The sequence below is a fragment of the Oryx dammah genome, unplaced genomic scaffold (genome assembly GCF_014754425.2).
Source record: "Oryx dammah isolate SB20612 unplaced genomic scaffold, SCBI_Odam_1.1 HiC_scaffold_7, whole genome shotgun sequence".
Taxonomy (NCBI): domain Eukaryota; kingdom Metazoa; phylum Chordata; class Mammalia; order Artiodactyla; family Bovidae; genus Oryx; species Oryx dammah.
Window position 1 is genome coordinate 29790581 of NW_024070191.1, and position 17378 is coordinate 29807958.

A 17378-nucleotide genomic window follows, 5' to 3' on the forward strand; every position below is an offset into this window, starting at 1 on the left:
CTCATACAGAACTGAAATCACAGTTCAGCCAAAGGGATCACTGAGTGACCTTTAAGATGAATGTTACACTTAATGTAAGTAGGTGAGGAAGCACACAGATCCTTTAGCTTCTCATATTTTGGTTTTTTGAGCTGTGTAACATTGACTGCGCTGGTGGCTCAGATGGTCTGGTAGGCTGTCCATGGGGTCGCAAAGAGTCAGACATGACTGAGCAAGTTCACTTTCACTTCATCTTTGCCATAGTGCTCAGAGAAGGCAATGGCACCCCACTCCAGTACTCTTGCCTGGAAAATCCCATGGATGGAGGAGCCTGGTGGGCTGCAGTCCATGGGATCGTGAAGATTCGGACACGACTGAGCGACTTCACTTTCACTTTGCACTTTCATGCATTGGAGAAGAAAGGGCAACCCACTCCAGTGTTCTTGCCTGGAGAATCCCAGGGATGGCGGAGCCTGATGGGTTGCCGTCTATGGGGTCGCACAGAGTTGGACACGACTGAAGCAACTTAGCAGCAGCAGCAGGCACTCACTAAATGACCCTATCTGACTTCTAAGGGTCCCTTCACTTGAACTGAAATGGAATTGTGAGGCGTTTGAGTCAGATTTGCATTCAAATTCAGTCCCCGCTTACTAGCAACATAACTTTAGATAAGACACATATTTGAAGCATTTTCTCAAGTGCAGAAAGTGGTACTCCACAACCCGCCACTTAGAGAGATGTAAAGTTTAAATGACTTGATCCATGTAGAAGGCTTATTACCATAACCTATAACGATTCAATACATGGCAGCTCTTATTTTTACTCTCTGCTAATGTAGTTCCCTGCTGGCTCAGATGGTGGAGGATCTTCCTGCAATGTAAGATACACAGGTTCGATCCCTGGGTTGGTAAGATCGTGACCACTTGGGAATGGCTACCCACTCCAGTATTCTTGCCTGAAGAATACCATAGACAAGAGTACCCTGGCAGGCTACAGTTTGTGGGATCACAAAGTGTTGGACACAACTGAGCAACTAACAACAACACCACAAACCTAGTTTCCATGTTTTGTTTTGTTTTCAGCTTCCCCAAATACTTAACACCATGAGCACTGGGATTTGATAGAGTGAAGCTTCGCACCCTGGCTTTAAAACAGATCTTGAGTATCAGTGAGTGCTTCCTGCAGAAACAACAGGAAAAAGCTGACAGATTCTTTGGAGGTGAATGCCTCCTGATGTGTGTTCAGCCTCTGTGTTGTCAGAGCTGGTTGTCTGTGCCTTCTGCAGTTTTTCCTTATGCTCTTCCTCATTTACAACAGGAACAAAAGATAGGTTGATGCTGGCCACATGCATTCCTTGTATCAGGAAAGTAAAAGCTTTCTCAGAAATGTCTGTTTATGACTTATTGGCCATCGATGGGCGTCACCTGGCCCTTCCCACCTGGGAAGAAGTAAACTCAATCTGTGACTTTTCATTCCTCTACCAAGTGGGAGAAGGCAGTTGGAGGTCGTCATCATTTGTCACACCGAGTTTAAAAGTACAATCTAAGTTATAAAGCAGTGGTCAGTGTACTGAGATTCCAAGTAAGTTTACCTTGAAGTCTAAAATACTCATGCAGTCTTCCATATGATCATTTATTAAAGTAAGCCATCCCCCCCCCCACTCGCCTCTAGGCCTAGGATTTGTCAGTTCAGTTCAGTTGCTCAGTCATGTCCGACTCTTTGCGACCCCATGGACTGCAGCATCCCAGGCCTCCCTGTAAATCACCAACTCCCAGAGTTTACTCAAGCTCATGCCCATTGAGTCAGTGATGATATCCAACCATCTCATCCTCATCGTTTCCTTCTCCTCCCACCTTCAATCTTTCCCAGCATCAGGGTCTTTTCCAATGAGTCAGCTCTTTGCATCAGGTGGCCAAAGTATTGGAGTTTCAGCTTCAGCAACAGTCCTTCCAGTGAATAATCAGGACTGATTTCCTTCAGAATGGACTGGTTTGATCTCCTTGCAGTCCAAGGAACTCTCAAGAGTCTTCTCCAACAACAGAGTTCAAAAGCATCAATTCTTCAGATTTGTCAGTAACTTTTGTTTAATGTTACTTAAGTGTAGTTGATTTATGCTGTTGTGTTCGTTTCTATTGTATAGCAAAGGGTTTCAGTTTAACAGATATATATACACACACATTCTTTTTCATATTCTTTTCTGTTATTTCATGTTCTTTTCTGTTATGGTTGTCAGCAACTTCTAGGTCCCAGCTTGGAACTTCTGTTGGCAACTTCCTAGTCCATTGGGTTATGAAGGGGGTGTCTTCCAGGGGAGCAGCCTTCACTTTATGAGGGGAGCATCTGAAGGGCAGGGCACTGTTTCACCAGGAATTCAAGCCTGAGCCTAGGGAGGGTCTTCAGGAGGGAAAGCCGGAGGTAATCAGTGGGAGAGAAACACCACCCCCAACACTTCACTATGCATACTAAAGCAAACCAGGGGACAAAAAGGAAAATAGGTAACTCTTCCAAGTGCCTGGTAAGTAGCTTCAGTCTGTCGGACACTTTATGACCATTTTCCAGGCAAGAATGCTGGAGTGGGGATCTTCCCGCCCCAGGAATTGACCCTGCAGTCTCTTAAGTTTCCTGCATTCGCAGGCAGATTTTTTTTTTTTTTAACCACTAGCACTCTTCTGTTTTCACTTACTTCATTTCTTTATCAGAAGGATGGAAAGAAATGGTAATATGTATACGAATGTATACCTATAACCTCTCACCTTTCCACTCTTACCGACATAAATTGACTTTTGTTGTTGTTGCTTTTTTTTTTTTTCCTGGAACCTGGCCTTTTCCCTAAATATACATATTTATTTGGCTTCAATAATGGTTAAAATAGAATGTTACATTCAGCTTTTTTTTTTTCCTCCTCTGAACATTGAGATTAATTCTTTTAATTTCTTTTCCTTTTTTTTTTTTAAATAGTGAAGTTTAGTTAATGTTGTGTTAGTTTCAAGTGTACAGCAGGGTGATTCAGTTATACATATGTGTGTGTGTGTGTGTGTATGTGTGTGTTTGTGTACACATACATATTACTGCCCTGTACCAAGATTCTTTGCCATTCTAGGTTAGCTGTTTAAAGGTATTGAACATATTTCCCTGTGCTGTTCTGTAGGTCCTTACTGTTTGCCTATTTTTTATACAGTAGTGTATATCCATTAGTCCTAAACTCCTAGTTTATACCCTGCCATATCCCCTTTGGTAACCATAACTTTGTTACCTCTGTCTGTGAGTCTATTTCTATTTTATAATTAAGACTGATTGATTCTTAATGGATGTCCTCGGAACAGCCAGGACACTTCAAGCAGATTTTCCCGTTCCACTCTTCTACTCTCTGAAGGCTGAACTATTTTATCAAAAGGCGCTTTATTAAATAGCAGGAAGCTATCCTAATTGCTTTCAGATCTCTGTGTGTTTTGGGGCTCAGCTGGTTAAAGCTCGATTTATCTTATATTCCAGTCATTTTACTTAGGCTGGTTTAATATTGTCTGTTTCCTTAGAAACTGTTTTCTGTGACCACTTACCCCATTTCAGTAGTTTTCTTCTCACATTTATGCATTATTATTGATACTAACTAAACAACAGCGTTTAATGCACACCTGTGTTCACTCAGGCTACCACTTTGGGGCTTTGTCTTTGTTCACTGGGTGACCCTTTTCTGTAACAGTGAATTACTTTGGACAAAACTCAAACCCCTGATGGGAGTGTGAGCTGTTTGATGCCCATATAAAATCTTTTAATACCTTTGTCATTTCCTCTAATGCATGGATTTGCAGAAGCCTGAGGAGACTTGGTATTTATTGAAGATGGAAATTGCCTTGAGCAGTCAGTAACAAAATGAATTAATATGTGACATATTTTGTGAAGCCCATTGTAAATATAATTTAAAACATTAAAAAAAAAACACTTCTCAGATTCTCTCCTGAAACCTTTCTTTTTCATGTGATAGGTACATATTTTATTTTTTGAAGGAGTTTATCAAACTTTTGTGGCTTAAACTGTTTGCTCTCTCATTATCTGTAATACTGGCTTTAATGATGGATTTTTCGTCTTGTGAGTTAACTTTTCTATTAACATGAGTTAACTTTTCTATTACAAATGTATTTGAAAACTTCTAAATCTCAAGCTCTTTAATATGTGAGCCCACCCCCCACCTTGATTTGATGATACATTTAATGAAAAAAATAGTTTGGAGAATCAAGCTGTTGTGTTTAATTTATTTCAGTGGTGTAGTACTTATGTATTCCTGTTGGTAAACAATCTTTCCCTTAACTCACTGTCTTTTGTTTCTTTTTTCTTTACACAAACACAAAATTATAGGTAGTCATTCCTCCTATGTCCTTTTGTCTTTGATGATACCCCCTACAGGCTTTTTGAAAGGACATTCCACCTAATGTTGTGAGTTTTGTTTCCCCTTGACAGTGCTTAGTCATTTAGCTTACTGACTTCAGTGTACACAAATGTCTGTATTTGTTAAGAATTACAGTGATGGCACCCAAAAAGCCAGGTTAGGACACAGATACCTCCTGGCCTCCAGACTCTCTCCTGATGACCTGGATTTTGTTCTGCTGGTTTCATTGGGTCACTTTTTTCAACTGGTCATAAAGACTGGTTTGTTTTGAATGAGAGAAACCCTCTCTGGAGCAAAGCTGATCTTGGTATTGAAGATCAGTACCAGTACTTGGTATTTGCTTGCTTTGTTCTTTCTCCGGAATGCCATGAGAAGGCACAAAATAGAGTTCTTCTTGGTTATGCTCCACATTGCTCATACTTATGTCTTTCTTCCCTTGGCTGTGTGCTAGTTTCCTGGGGCTCAAGTCCTTCCTAAATAGATTAAAATGGCAATGGAGCAAAGTCTTGGCTCCCGCTTTTTCCTTTTCATATTATTTCTCTCCAGTCATCACTTCCCTATACTTGGGGAGACATATTTATTTCTTCACTTTGAGCAAATGTAACTGTAGGTCTTAAACTATAGCTTGTTAGTAATTTGTTTTGGTTCCTAGCCTTCAAAATGAAGTCAACTTTGGGTAGAAATGTTGGGGCAGGGAATGATGGTCTAAGACAAGCAGAAGAGATGCACATTCCCTTTAGAAGGTTTGGTAAATTTGGAAAAGAAACTATATCTGAGTTTGAACACCAGTCTCCAAGGTTCATAGGTAAAGAAAGTGGACAGTTGCCAATCCTTTGGACATATCTTATGACTGACCATTCTCCACCAACATCACCATTATTCATACTCATATGTGGGAGAACCAGATCTTTTCCCTCCATTATTTCAGCATTTTGAGGCACCTGGGGACCCTCATTGAATACTTCGAGGTAACCACTCAACAGCCTGAATCTCAAGATTCAGCCACAGGTATCTCTCTCAGTTCACTCAACAAAAATATAAAGATGAAGAGCTGTAGTTAGAGGAGGTCTCCTATTCATTACCTTCACTTGTCTAATAACCCTGGATATGTGTTCGGCTAAAGGTACCCCAATCACGCTAATTCAATCTCTAGACACTAATTCATCTGCATAGGCCTTGCAGGCCTGCTGATTAGGATGCAGAGTTTTTCCAGTAGAGAGTCTTAGAGCCAGTTGTGTTTTTTGCCCTGACGCAGGTGCTGCCAGTGCAGACTGTTCTAACACCGTCTTCCATTTCACAGGAACCGACAATGGTGAAGTCCTCCCTGATTCCATCCCATCAGCTCCTGGAACACTGCCTCATTTCATAGAGGAGCCAGACGATGCTTATATCATCAAGAGCAACCCCATTGCACTGAGGTGCAAAGCAAGGCCAGCCATGCAGATATTCTTCAAATGCAATGGCGAGTGGGTCCATCAGAATGAGCATGTCTCTGAGGAGAGTCTGGATGAGAGTTCAGGTAAGAATGGGAAGCAATCGGAAGAATCTATGGTAGCTTCTCAGATTTTTATGTCAATATGACTGGGGAAACCTGTGTTAAATCAGACACCTTAGTTGAGTGAAGTCATATTAACAGTATCCCAGGTATATAAGAGGGAGTTGTGTCTTGAAATAACTCCACAGCTTTCTTGCTAGTCTACTCCAGTATGGTAGACGAGCATTTTTTATTTTCCTGCTCTATGTCACATTAAGACCTAATTTTGTATAAAAGTTAATATTCTCCCTGGAAATAAAATCAGGCAGTCACTGTTTTCATTTTCTGAATTCTGAATATTTTTTTCATGACATAAATCTTTCAAGAAGCACCCTTTTAAGCAGCCTAAATTCAGTTTCTCTAATCTTTCTTCCTGAATATTATTCTTGTATGCTTCATTCTCTACAGCTGATGGTTTCTGAGTCATCTGAGTTCTTTTGATTACTGTGTAATGATAAAGAAGTTCACATTAGAAGACCAGATTTGAATAGCATCTCCTGTATAAAAGAATTTCAGGACCATCTTTATTAGCTGGCTGATTTGTCTGGTAAGGAGTGATGATGAGAATAGTGATCATATTAGCTAATATTTATTGAGCACTTACTATTTAACCAGACCTTATCTACTTCTGATACACATTATCCTACTGTCTCCTCAACAGCCCTCTGGGATAAATAATGCTGTCATTGCCTTCTTATAAATAAGGGAACGGAGGCTCAAAGAGATTAAGTAAACTGTGGGCTTGTGCTGGATATCTAAATAAGATCATTTGACTCAAAACTTTCAAAATGTATTACTTTTATATTTTAGCATATAATAGAAACAGTATATGCTTTTGAACTTTGGCTTCTCAGACTAACAGAAAATTTAGCCTTATCCTAAACCCAATTTGATGTTACTCTATATTATTGATTTTTATTAGTTCTAAACTTATTAGATGTCAGATTTTAAATAAAGTAATGAACAATTAGGAAGTTGTGTCAGCTTAATTTATTAACTATATACCAGTCCTGTTTAGTACATTAGGCTAAGTCTTTCAGAGTATTCCAGGAAGGGGAGGAAGCAAACTCTGATCTAAACCTTCATACCTACTAATAGGTTTATGACCAGTATAAGTGCAAATGAAGTTATGATAAATGTCTAAAGAGAGGTAGATGGTGCTAGGGAGGATTTTAAAAAATCATGTCTAACTGGAACTCTCCAGAGAAGGCAATGGCACCCCACTCCAGCACTCTTGCCTGGAAAATCCCATGGACAGAGGAGCCTGGTAGGCTCCAGTCCATGGGGTCGCTAAGAGTCGAGCACAACTGAGCGACTTCACTTTCACTTTTCACTTTCATGCATTGGGGAAGGAAATGGCAACCCACTCCAGTGTTCTTGCCTGGAGAATCCCAGGGGATTCTAGTGGGAGCCTAGTGGGCTGCTGTCTATGGGGTTGCACAGAGTTGGACACGACTGAAGCGACTTAGCAGCAGCAGCAGCAACTGGGACTCTCAGGAAAGGTGTGGAAGCAACAGTATTTGAAAGGAGCATTGAATGTGTGGTTCTGGTAAGCATAATTGATGCTACACTCTGGAAGAGAGAAGGGTCTCAGTGGTCAACGTTAGCAAATGAAAGAAAGCTGAGTGTGTGTTCTACTTCGCCTGGTTTGGTTGAAATATAAAATTGATACAGGAGATAGCAGTTGATAGCTGGAAAAGAGCTCAATCAGTGGCATGAAAGACCTCAAATATCAGCAAGAAGTCCTTTACTCAATTTTATGGATATTTTGTTAATGGTAGGAATTGATTATATTGACATATGGGAATGCAATGGCTTTGAAACTATACTTCAGAAGATGCATCTGGAACAAGCCTTTGGGATGGTAAGGAGAAGCAGGAATGGAGAAGTTGAGAGACTTGAGTAATTCAGCTGAGAAAGTAAGGTCTGCTTCTTGAGGAATGGCCACAGAAATAAGAACTAGATAGCTGATGTGAGAAGCAGTGTCACAAATCAGACTTAATAGCTGAATGAGTGAATGAATGGAGAAATAAAAATGAATCTCTTACCAGAAGGAAAAGGGTTATGCAATTAATATTAGTAATCACATTAGCAAGGAGAAGAGTCTGAGATCATCGTTTGAACAAACTACACTTGAAATACTTACGGGATAATGAAGAGAGAGAGATCTGGAACTAAGGTTGTCATCGTAAAGAGTGAAACCATGGAGATGGAGGAGCTGTCAGGAGAGAATGGGCAATATGACAAGCAAATGCAGCTAGAGACGCAGACACACCTCCTGAGGTGTCCGAAGAGGGACATCCGCACCCAACAAAGAAGTAAGCAGGGTATGCTGTGTTCCAACACAGAGGGGGAATCATTCCATAAAGATCTTCAGATATTACTCTGTCTCTGCCTAGGAACAATGAAGGAGACAAAGAACTGAACATATACATCAACAGTGCTAACGATTATGCACTTCTGAGCTAATTTGGGTTTGTAGCATAAATGCATCCAAAGGTAGAGAGAATCACAATTCACTAATCATTCCACTTTGAAATTAGAATGAGGAAGAAAACAGAAGTGCTTGTTTTAGATACACTATTCTTCAGACCAAAAGCATGCTTAGAATTCTAGTTTCTAAATGTGAGAATGGGAAGGGATCTCAGTGGTAAACACAACAGCTCTGTTTTGTTTATTAAAATAAAAGATTCCAAGAAATACAAGTAGTTCATGGCATAGCTATTGCTAGAACCCAGATCTCCTGATCTTCACTATGGATATATTTCCTTGATACTATAAAGGACCATACAGATTCCTATGGTCTCCTTCCCAATCAAAATATTGACAAATTTCCTTACTGACATCAGGATGGGTTTCATCACCTGTCTCAGCATTTTCTACCATCAATCTGTTTAATGTTTAATTTCCCAAGTATAATCCTTATTGCTATTCCACTGGAGTTTGTCTGTTCCTTACCATCTCAGCCATCTCTCCAAGGGCTAGTCCCTTATTCTATGTTGTGTTTCCAGCACTGATAGAAGTTTGTAACAATTAAAGGTATAGAGACATTTCTAGGATTCCAGGTATCGTTTCCTACTTTAGAGAAGGGTTTGGCAAAAATCAAAACCAAAGAAGAGAACAAACTGAATCTTCATATTGGAAAAGTTTTTGCTTCTGTGTTCCAAAGATTGGGATCATGGAGAGACTTAGGTGAATAAATCTGGTGTTGAGAGAGTTTGAGTCACAAACAGTAGCAATCTCATTTACCTTTGCATGAAGACTTCCAAGAAAACTCTTGATATTTGGGGAGAGAGCAACAAAGGGAACAGCATTGCCTATAGGAGAAAAGCCTACAGAACAATGTGAAATATGAAAGGTATTTGTCTTTTAAGCTCAGCTAGTCCAACTGGAGAGGGACCCAGATTACTAGTGTCTCTATAGGGTTGTGTGTTTTTCTGTCCTAGATTTTGCCAGTAATGAACTGAAAATAGCAGAAAACCTTTGGGTGAACTGCTCCAAATAAAAGATAGGAAGAACATTGAAAAATGGTCAGCTATTATTTTATACTACTGCTAGAAAATCCTATATCCATTCTCATTTAAAAATCTCTTGATAAATATTGCAGGCCCATTTAACACTCTACCCTCTTGTAATTTCACAACATTCAATTTTGTTATTGCTTCCTCCTTTTAATTCCTTTCCCATTGCTAGGCAACTCCATGTCTTGAAGACAGCAGCGTTGATTACATTCTCTGCCTCCATGTAAAAGTCTCCGCCTTTGCTTCCTTTAAAAAAAAATAAAAATTAAAAAAGACCAATAAAAGTCACAAATTTCAAAGGAACTGGGAGGAACAAAAAAAATCGTAAATGACAAAATCTGAAGAGATTATACACTGATTTTAAAAAACAAGCTGTTGAGAAAGAACTTAAATTTTAACAACTACCTTTTGAAACGAATTTAATAAGCACAACCTTTTCTTCCAAGTTATTTTGATTGAATCAATAGAAAAGAAATGTCTCTCCCTAAAACTGTTTTTTTCTTCTGTGTGCTTAATGAAAATCGCTGTCTACTGCACACTGCAATTAGGTTTCCTAAGCTCTGTATTCATAGTGGTAAAGTGGACACTGGAGCAAGATGAGTAGAAATATTAGACCCCAAACTAATGCATAAGTGCAATTAAGGTTGGAAACAAAGTGGCCTCAGGTATTGAAAAACAGACGCATTACCCCTCCCCTGGGTTTCTTCATTGTGGAGCTGGAGAACAGGAATTGGCTACCTTACAGCCTTAATGGCTTTTGATGGGGTCTGAAAAATAGTTCCTGCCAGTCCAGGGGGAGTGAATGACTCTAGGAGACCAAGAGCAGTGGGACCACATTTGACCAGGGGTAGACTGACGAGACTTAGCAGCAGCAGCAGAGAATTATCCATGCTGTTAAGAAGTTGAAAAGTATCTGCTTCAATATCTTTGGCCAACACGGTCTCCATTTTTAAATCCCAGAGAACTTTGATATCCTTTTTACTTACAGGTTTTGTTTCTTCACCGAACTAATGGGAAGTGCATAGGACCTGGGAGTGTTGGGAGTCCACACAGAATCTTTTGTATTTGCAAATTGGAAGCAATAAGTCCTTTCAGTTGTTAAAGGCTGCAAACTGCCTTTGATCTTTTCTGGTAATTTGGCCCCGTCATCTAACAGTTCAAATAAGAAAAAGGATTGTGTGTTTTCATGCAATTTAGCTTGGAAAACCCAGAGCAAGAGTTCTTTCCTGCAGAAAGCACAATTTATTTGACATGAGTTACTGTGTTTGCACAGACATGGCTATACCTCTTAGTAATGTACACTTTTAGTTCTCTGCACAAGCCAAGCAATCCCCTTTCATTTGTTCTGCCTCATTTCATTTGGAAATATGGGAAGTCTTCTTCCTTTATTTTTCTTCAGTTAACATCTGGAGTTGAGAGGCAATCCCAATTCAGGCATCATGCCCCTGAGAAAAGGGTGGATTGTTCCGATAACCCAGAAATTAAGATTTTTAATATAATAAGCAAGTACGTGTGCACACACACATACACAGAGAAAAACAACAACCAGGAAAACTCATCCTTGGCAATCAGGATAATGTAGCCTGTGGGAAACTTGAGTTATCAATAAGCTTAGCTGCTTCTTTATTGTTCAATAAAAACAGAGTTCCCTTAACAAGCCTCCCTGGCTGTTATTCTGCCTTGGAGATATCGAACTCTAATGAGTGAAATAATGTGTATTTCAATGCATTATGGGAAAAGTCTCAACTCCAGTAAACTAATATTTTTTCTTCTTAAAGAATATCATTTCAGGGATTTCACTGTGAGACTTCCTTCTTAAAGAACTGGAGTCACTCTCTGGGGAGAAGAGGTTAATGGATTGTGTTGAGAAAAGGGAGAAGAATAGAAATAAAAATGTATTAAATCTTTAAAATTTATATCTAAGAACTTTGCTATGCCGGTGATGGGGATTTGGATATAGTATCTTCCAGAAAACCATTAATTTGAAGTTACCTTCAGTGTTCACAAATCACCAGGATACATTTGGGAAGCATATATTTGAGATCACGGAACACAGAAAAATCCATCTCTCAACTGTTCCATTGCCAGTTTGTTGGTTTAAAACTCACGTTTATAGAAACATTCTTCCACCTCACCCAGGTTTTATCTTGTTCTTTGCTCTGCTTCTCAGAGAGGACTGACCTATTCTAAAAAGGTGTTCAGGAAAATATTATGAATTCCTTCCCAAAATTTGTGACAGCACATGCATGTCTTGTGTGTCTAATTTAAACCTGTCTTACCAAAAAAGAAAAAAAGCTGTTTAATATCATTTCATTCATAGCAGAGACAGAGGCAGCTAACCATCTTATATAATTTAATGGAAAATCATGATATCGGCCTGATATTTGTTCTAAACCCTAAATTCTTAATCAATGTTTTGGACTTTTGTAGCCTTTTCTGTTCATACAGCATTTAGAAGTGTGTTTCTTTATGTGCTGCTGCTGCTAAGTCGCTTCAGTCGTGTCCGACTCTGTCCGACCCCATGGACGGCAGCCCACCAGGCTCCCCAGTCCCTGGGCTTCTCCAGGCAAGAACACTGGAGTGGGTTGCCATTTCCTTCTCCAGTGCATGAAAGTGAAAAGTGAAAGTGAAGTCGCTCAGTCGTGTCCGACTCTTAGCGACTCCATGGACTGCAGCCCACCAGGCTCCTCCATCCATGGGATTTTCCAGGCAAGAGTACTGGAGTGGGGTGCCATTGCCTTCTCCTTTCTTTATGTGCAGTGGGAATTATAAAGATATTTTAAAAACTGAGGATAGTCCTGTGGTTAAGAGTGTCAATATTAGTGCAATATGACACCTACCATTTTTGAGATCTGTTTATCCATTTATAGACTTTCTTAAGGTATATATGTTGCTTAGTATCCTTTCACTTCAGCTTTGCCTTGTATAAAATGGCAGTTATAATTGTATCTACTCTGGGAACTAAAGTTGGGGTGGTAGAACCTAATGTGTGTGCCATGCTTAGCTCGGGGTCTGGTATTTAGCAAATTCCCATTTGAGGCTAGCCTTCAAAATGATAAATATAAAACTGCTAAATTGGTGTGTTATTTTATCTTTTCAGTTGTAAAACATTTCATTGTGTTTTACAGTATTCAGTTCAGTCGCTCAGTCGTGTCCGACTCTTTGCGACCCCATGAATTGCAGCACGCCAGGCCTCCCTGTCCATCACCAACTCCCAGAGTTCACTCAGACTCACGTCCATCGAGTCCGTGATGCCATCCTGTCATCTCATGCTCTGTCGTCCCCTTCTCCTCCTGCCCCCAATCCCTCCCAGCATCAGAGTCTTTTCCAATGAGTCAACTCTTTGCATGAGGTGGGCAAAGTACTGGAGCTTCAGCTTTAGCATCATTCCTTCCAAAGAAATCCCAGGATTGATCTCCTTCAGAATGTACTGGTTGGATCTCCTTGCAGTTTACAGTATTACCAATGTATAAATAGGCAGCAGTAGTAGTTTCTATGCTTCTAAAAACAAATAGAAGATTATGAACTTTACAGTTCCAAGAAGTGCTAGTGTGTTGTGGTTGTTCGTTCACTAAGTCTTGTCTGACTGTTTGTGACCCCATGAATTGCAGCACGTGAGGCTTCTCTGTCCTTAACCATCTCCCAGAGCTTGCTCAAACTCATGCCCGTTGAGTCAGTGATGCCATCCAACCATCTCATCCTCTGCCGCCCCCTTCTCCTGTCCTCAGTCTTTCCCAGCATCTGTATTATTAATAGGTAAAGAGTTGTCTTTCGTGGAATGACATCTTATTTGCCTAGGATTCACTGCGTTGATTTACATTCTGTCTTGGTGATTCTCAGAGCCCCTGGTATCACCGAGGGAGATAGAATTGCTGATGATGATTTACTACCAGGAAGATGTTGTAGTGTCTGCAGGAATGAAAAGCCATTGACTGGGGCAACAGGGTTGGAAATCATGAGCGGGTTACCCACAAGCTGTGAGTGAGGTCTGAGTAAGTCATTCAGGGGTCCTGTCCTCTAAATAACTCTCCCTTCCCTACTCCTGCCTCTTAAGTTTCCCTTCTGTCTGTTATCAGACCATGCTATCGGAGTTAATTTACTTTCCTCTGCCAGACACCTCTGTGATGATTAATTCTAATCTCTGGTGAGGATGAAACTGGAGAGCTTGGGTGTATTCTTAGTTTCTGTACTTAAGACTGAACTTGCCATACTTCTGAGGGATATGTGGAGAGGTTATTATCCAGGGGAAACTAAAGAGTATTCATTAGGCATAGTGCACTTTCAAAGGAGGATGTTTTTTTTTTTTTTTTTTATCAAAATACATTTTAATCTTGTTGCTAGGATAAAGTGGCAAAAGACATTTAGCCCTAATTAAGCATCTGCCAGTAAAGTGAAATATGGATCTACCTTTCCATTAGCTCCATTTAATTTGCTACTTTCAGTATAGCATGTTGGCCTGAAGACGTGTAAGCTCCCTTAAGAAATGGAAGCACAGTTCCATCTAAAGCCTTCTTTGCATCTCAAAGTTTTAAATCTTCAAATATGGGTCAGATTCATGTGTCTTTACTAGAGCCTTGCCCTAGACCCTGAGCTAAATACTGGGCCTTCAGGTTGTAGGTAGAATGGTGCCCACCCTAGAAGCTTTTGGTGATGCTATAGGGAGGTTAGAAGCCCATCTTGTGTGATTTTGGCAACCTGTGTTTCTCCTGTTGTAGAATTTGTCACACTCCAATGTTGGGGCAGGCTGAAGCGTCTCCTGCTTTATCCGCAAGCTCCTTGAGAACAGGAATCTTCATCATTTGCTTTGTCACAGTATCTTCAGCGCCTGGCAAAGTGGGAAGCATTTCTGAGGCCTCAATACAATGTTTTAAAAATAATGTATGTTGTCAACTGTGTCTTTGATCTGTTTCTTATGATATGGGGCCTACAGCAAAATAATAGGACAAATAATAGCATAGTTTTAGGATGATGGATATGATGACCTTAATAAAAGTAAAGGGACATACACATGATACAGTGATTAGTCAAGAATGATAATATGATCTTCAAAATTTGGGGAAACTTACTGTTTGAGTCTACTTTCTAGGCTCTAAACCTTGGCTTCTTGTTGTTCCATCACCAATCATGTCCAGTTCTGTGCAACCCCATGGATTACAGCATATCCTTCTTCCCTCTCCTTCACTATCTCCTGGAGTGTGCTCAAATTCATGTCTGTTGAGTTGGCAGTGGCATCTAACCATCTCTTTCTCTATCGCCCCCTTCTCCTCCTGCCCTCAATCTTTCCAGGCATCAAGGTGTTTTCCAAAGAGTTGGCTCTTCGAATCAGGCGGTCAAAATATTGGAATTTCAGCATCAGTCCTTCCAATGAATATTCAGGGTTGATTTCCTTTAGAATTGACTAGTCTGACCTCCTTGGGACTCTCAAGAGTCTTCTCCAACACCACAATTCAAATGCATTCTTTGGTGCTCAGCTTTCTTTATGGTCCAGCTCTCACATCTGTACATGATTACTGGAAAAATCATAGCTTCTGCTACCTTCGTTGGCAGAATGATATCTCTGTTTTTAAATTTTAATTAATCTTTGCTGTCTAGGTTTGTTACAACGTTCCTTCAAAGGAGCAAACATCTTTTAGTTTTATGGTTGCAGTCACTGTCCCCCATGATTTTGGAGCTGAACAAAATAAAATCTGTCTCTGCTTCCACTTTTTTCCCCTTCTATTTGCCATGAAGTAGTGGTACTAGGTACTAGATTCCATAATCTTATTTTTTCTAATGTTGAGTTTCAAGCCAGCTTCTTCACTCTCCTCTAGTACCTGGACTGGTAAGAGGCAAATGGAAAATGGCCCCTCGTATGCATGGTGGATTCACTTCTTCAAGCGGAATGAGCTGTTTTCCATCTTCTTAGTAGACAGTGCAATGAGATGGGGCTGTGTCAGAGCCAAGCACACGCATCAGAGGGACCGAGGGATCTAGGAGATGCTGGTCTATTAAAGGAGGTCCTTGAATAAGAGGTGGGGAGTTTGATTTTTTTTCTTTTGCCCCAAATTGAGCAAGATCCCATGCTACTCGTGAAGCTGTATTAGAATAGTTCAGTTCAGTTCAGTCGCTCAGTCGTGTCCGACTCTTTGCGACCCCATGAATTGCAGCACACCAGGCCTCCTGTCCATCACCATCTCCCGGAGTTCACTCAGACTCGCATCCATCGAATCCGTGATGCCATCCAGCCATCTCATCCTCGGTCGTCCCCTTCCCCTCCTGCCCCCAATCCCTCCCAGCATCAGAGTCTTTTCCAATGAGTCAACTCTTTGCATGAGGTGGCCAAAGTACTGGAGTTTCAGCTTCAGCATCATTCCTTCCAAAGAAATCCCAGGGTTGATCTCCTTCAGAATGGACTGGTTGGATCTCCTTGCAGTCCAAGGGACTCTCAAGAGTCTTCTCCAACACCACACTTTAAAAGCATCAATTCTTCGGTGCTCAGCCTTCTTCACAGTCCAACTCCCACATCCATACATGACCACAGGAAAAACCAGAGCCTTGACATTGGAATAGTTCTTTGGAGCTTCATCTGTGCAAGCTAACTCAATAGAATCATTCTCTGGGTTAATTCCCAATCATGACACTGCACAGTGTAGAAAGCCAGGCCTGGAATAGGCATGACACTGGGCTAGAACAGTCCAGGGAAATGGGCACAGAGATTAGGGTGGAAACAGCTCACCACAATCCAGCCACTAGCCTCTTAACTACTTTAGTGTGGTTTGAAAATATTACAGGAGGAAGAGAGATTCTCCTTTTTTCCCCTTGAATCTAGTTATTAGTTATCTGAGTATCCTACTACAGAGAACTTTCAAAGACTGAACATCCAGTTGTGGTGATGCGTTTAGCCTCAGAGAACCGTGTGAAACCCTCCCCTTGCAGCCATCCCCAGGTACATCTGAAAACTGGTTTGCGGCAAAAACCATGGCAGGATGGTATTGATGGGCTTCCTGGAAGTCTGATGATAATCAGAAGATGAAAGGCAGGGGGACAGCTCTTAGGTACTGGCTGAAGCTGGCATGGTGCTGAACGTTAAGTACTACTCTAGAACCCTTTTCTAAAGAACAAGTTAGGACTTAAGCTAGAGCCCTTTTGTTAAAAGTGGACCAGAGATAAATACTCTGTATCATCTTAGGGGAAAACTCAAATGGGCTTTTTGGTCAACCCAATAATTTTCAGCCTTTTTCTCTCTGTTCCTTCCTTCCTTCTCTCTCTCTCTTCTCTGAACAGTGAAGCATATACTTCAATTAGTTTGAAAATTCCCTAACTTTTATTCTCTCAACAGGATTAGACCTGCTAAGAGTAACTAGTGTTTCCTATCTGATAAATAAGGGGATTATAGCAATAACTGCTGTCAGCATTTTTCTCATTTAAACAAATAAAGGTGACAAATGATGAAGTTCTGTGCGGCTCTGTTGTGTTTAGAACACGTGGAGCAATTACTCATCCGCTGCCAACATTCGTCTCTCTACAACTAAACCATCCGCAGCGTAGAAAGCTTATTAGCATTTCAGTTCCGTAGTCATATTTTTATCTTCTGTAAGACTCTCCTCCATAACAAAGGCTGATGGTTATAATTTGCACAATAATTTAAAGGGTTGGACTTTGCTGTGCCTATTAGAGTTGCACAAGTTATCAGGTACCATGCTCGTCTTATTTATGACATGCCAGCTTCCATTTGCCTGGGATTTTTGTTCCCCTGTAGCACTTCCTCTGAACAAGTTAGCTGCCATCTCTTGAGATGGAGAAGTAGATGCTGATTCCACAACAGCATTGGAGGAACTTCCGTGCAGGGGGCTGGAGGGTGGGTAAAGGAGTCCTGAAATAGAGCTGCTTTAAATGAATGTTTCTCAGACGTGATTTCTCATGTATACATGTAAATGCACACAGTTATACATGTATGTGTATACATTTATTAGTGCATGAA

At 40.6% G+C, this 17378-nt stretch overlaps 1 protein-coding gene across 1 annotated transcript in view; it reads left to right on the plus strand.

Moving 5' to 3' along the window:
• Nucleotides 1-17378, plus strand: part of UNC5D (unc-5 netrin receptor D) — a 633424-nt gene that overhangs the window by 349220 nt on the left and 266826 nt on the right. The window contains exon 2 of the mRNA XM_040242921.1: nt 5664-5882. Coding sequence (XP_040098855.1) covers nt 5664-5882 — 219 coding nt within the window. The remainder of the gene's footprint in view (nt 1-5663; nt 5883-17378) is intronic.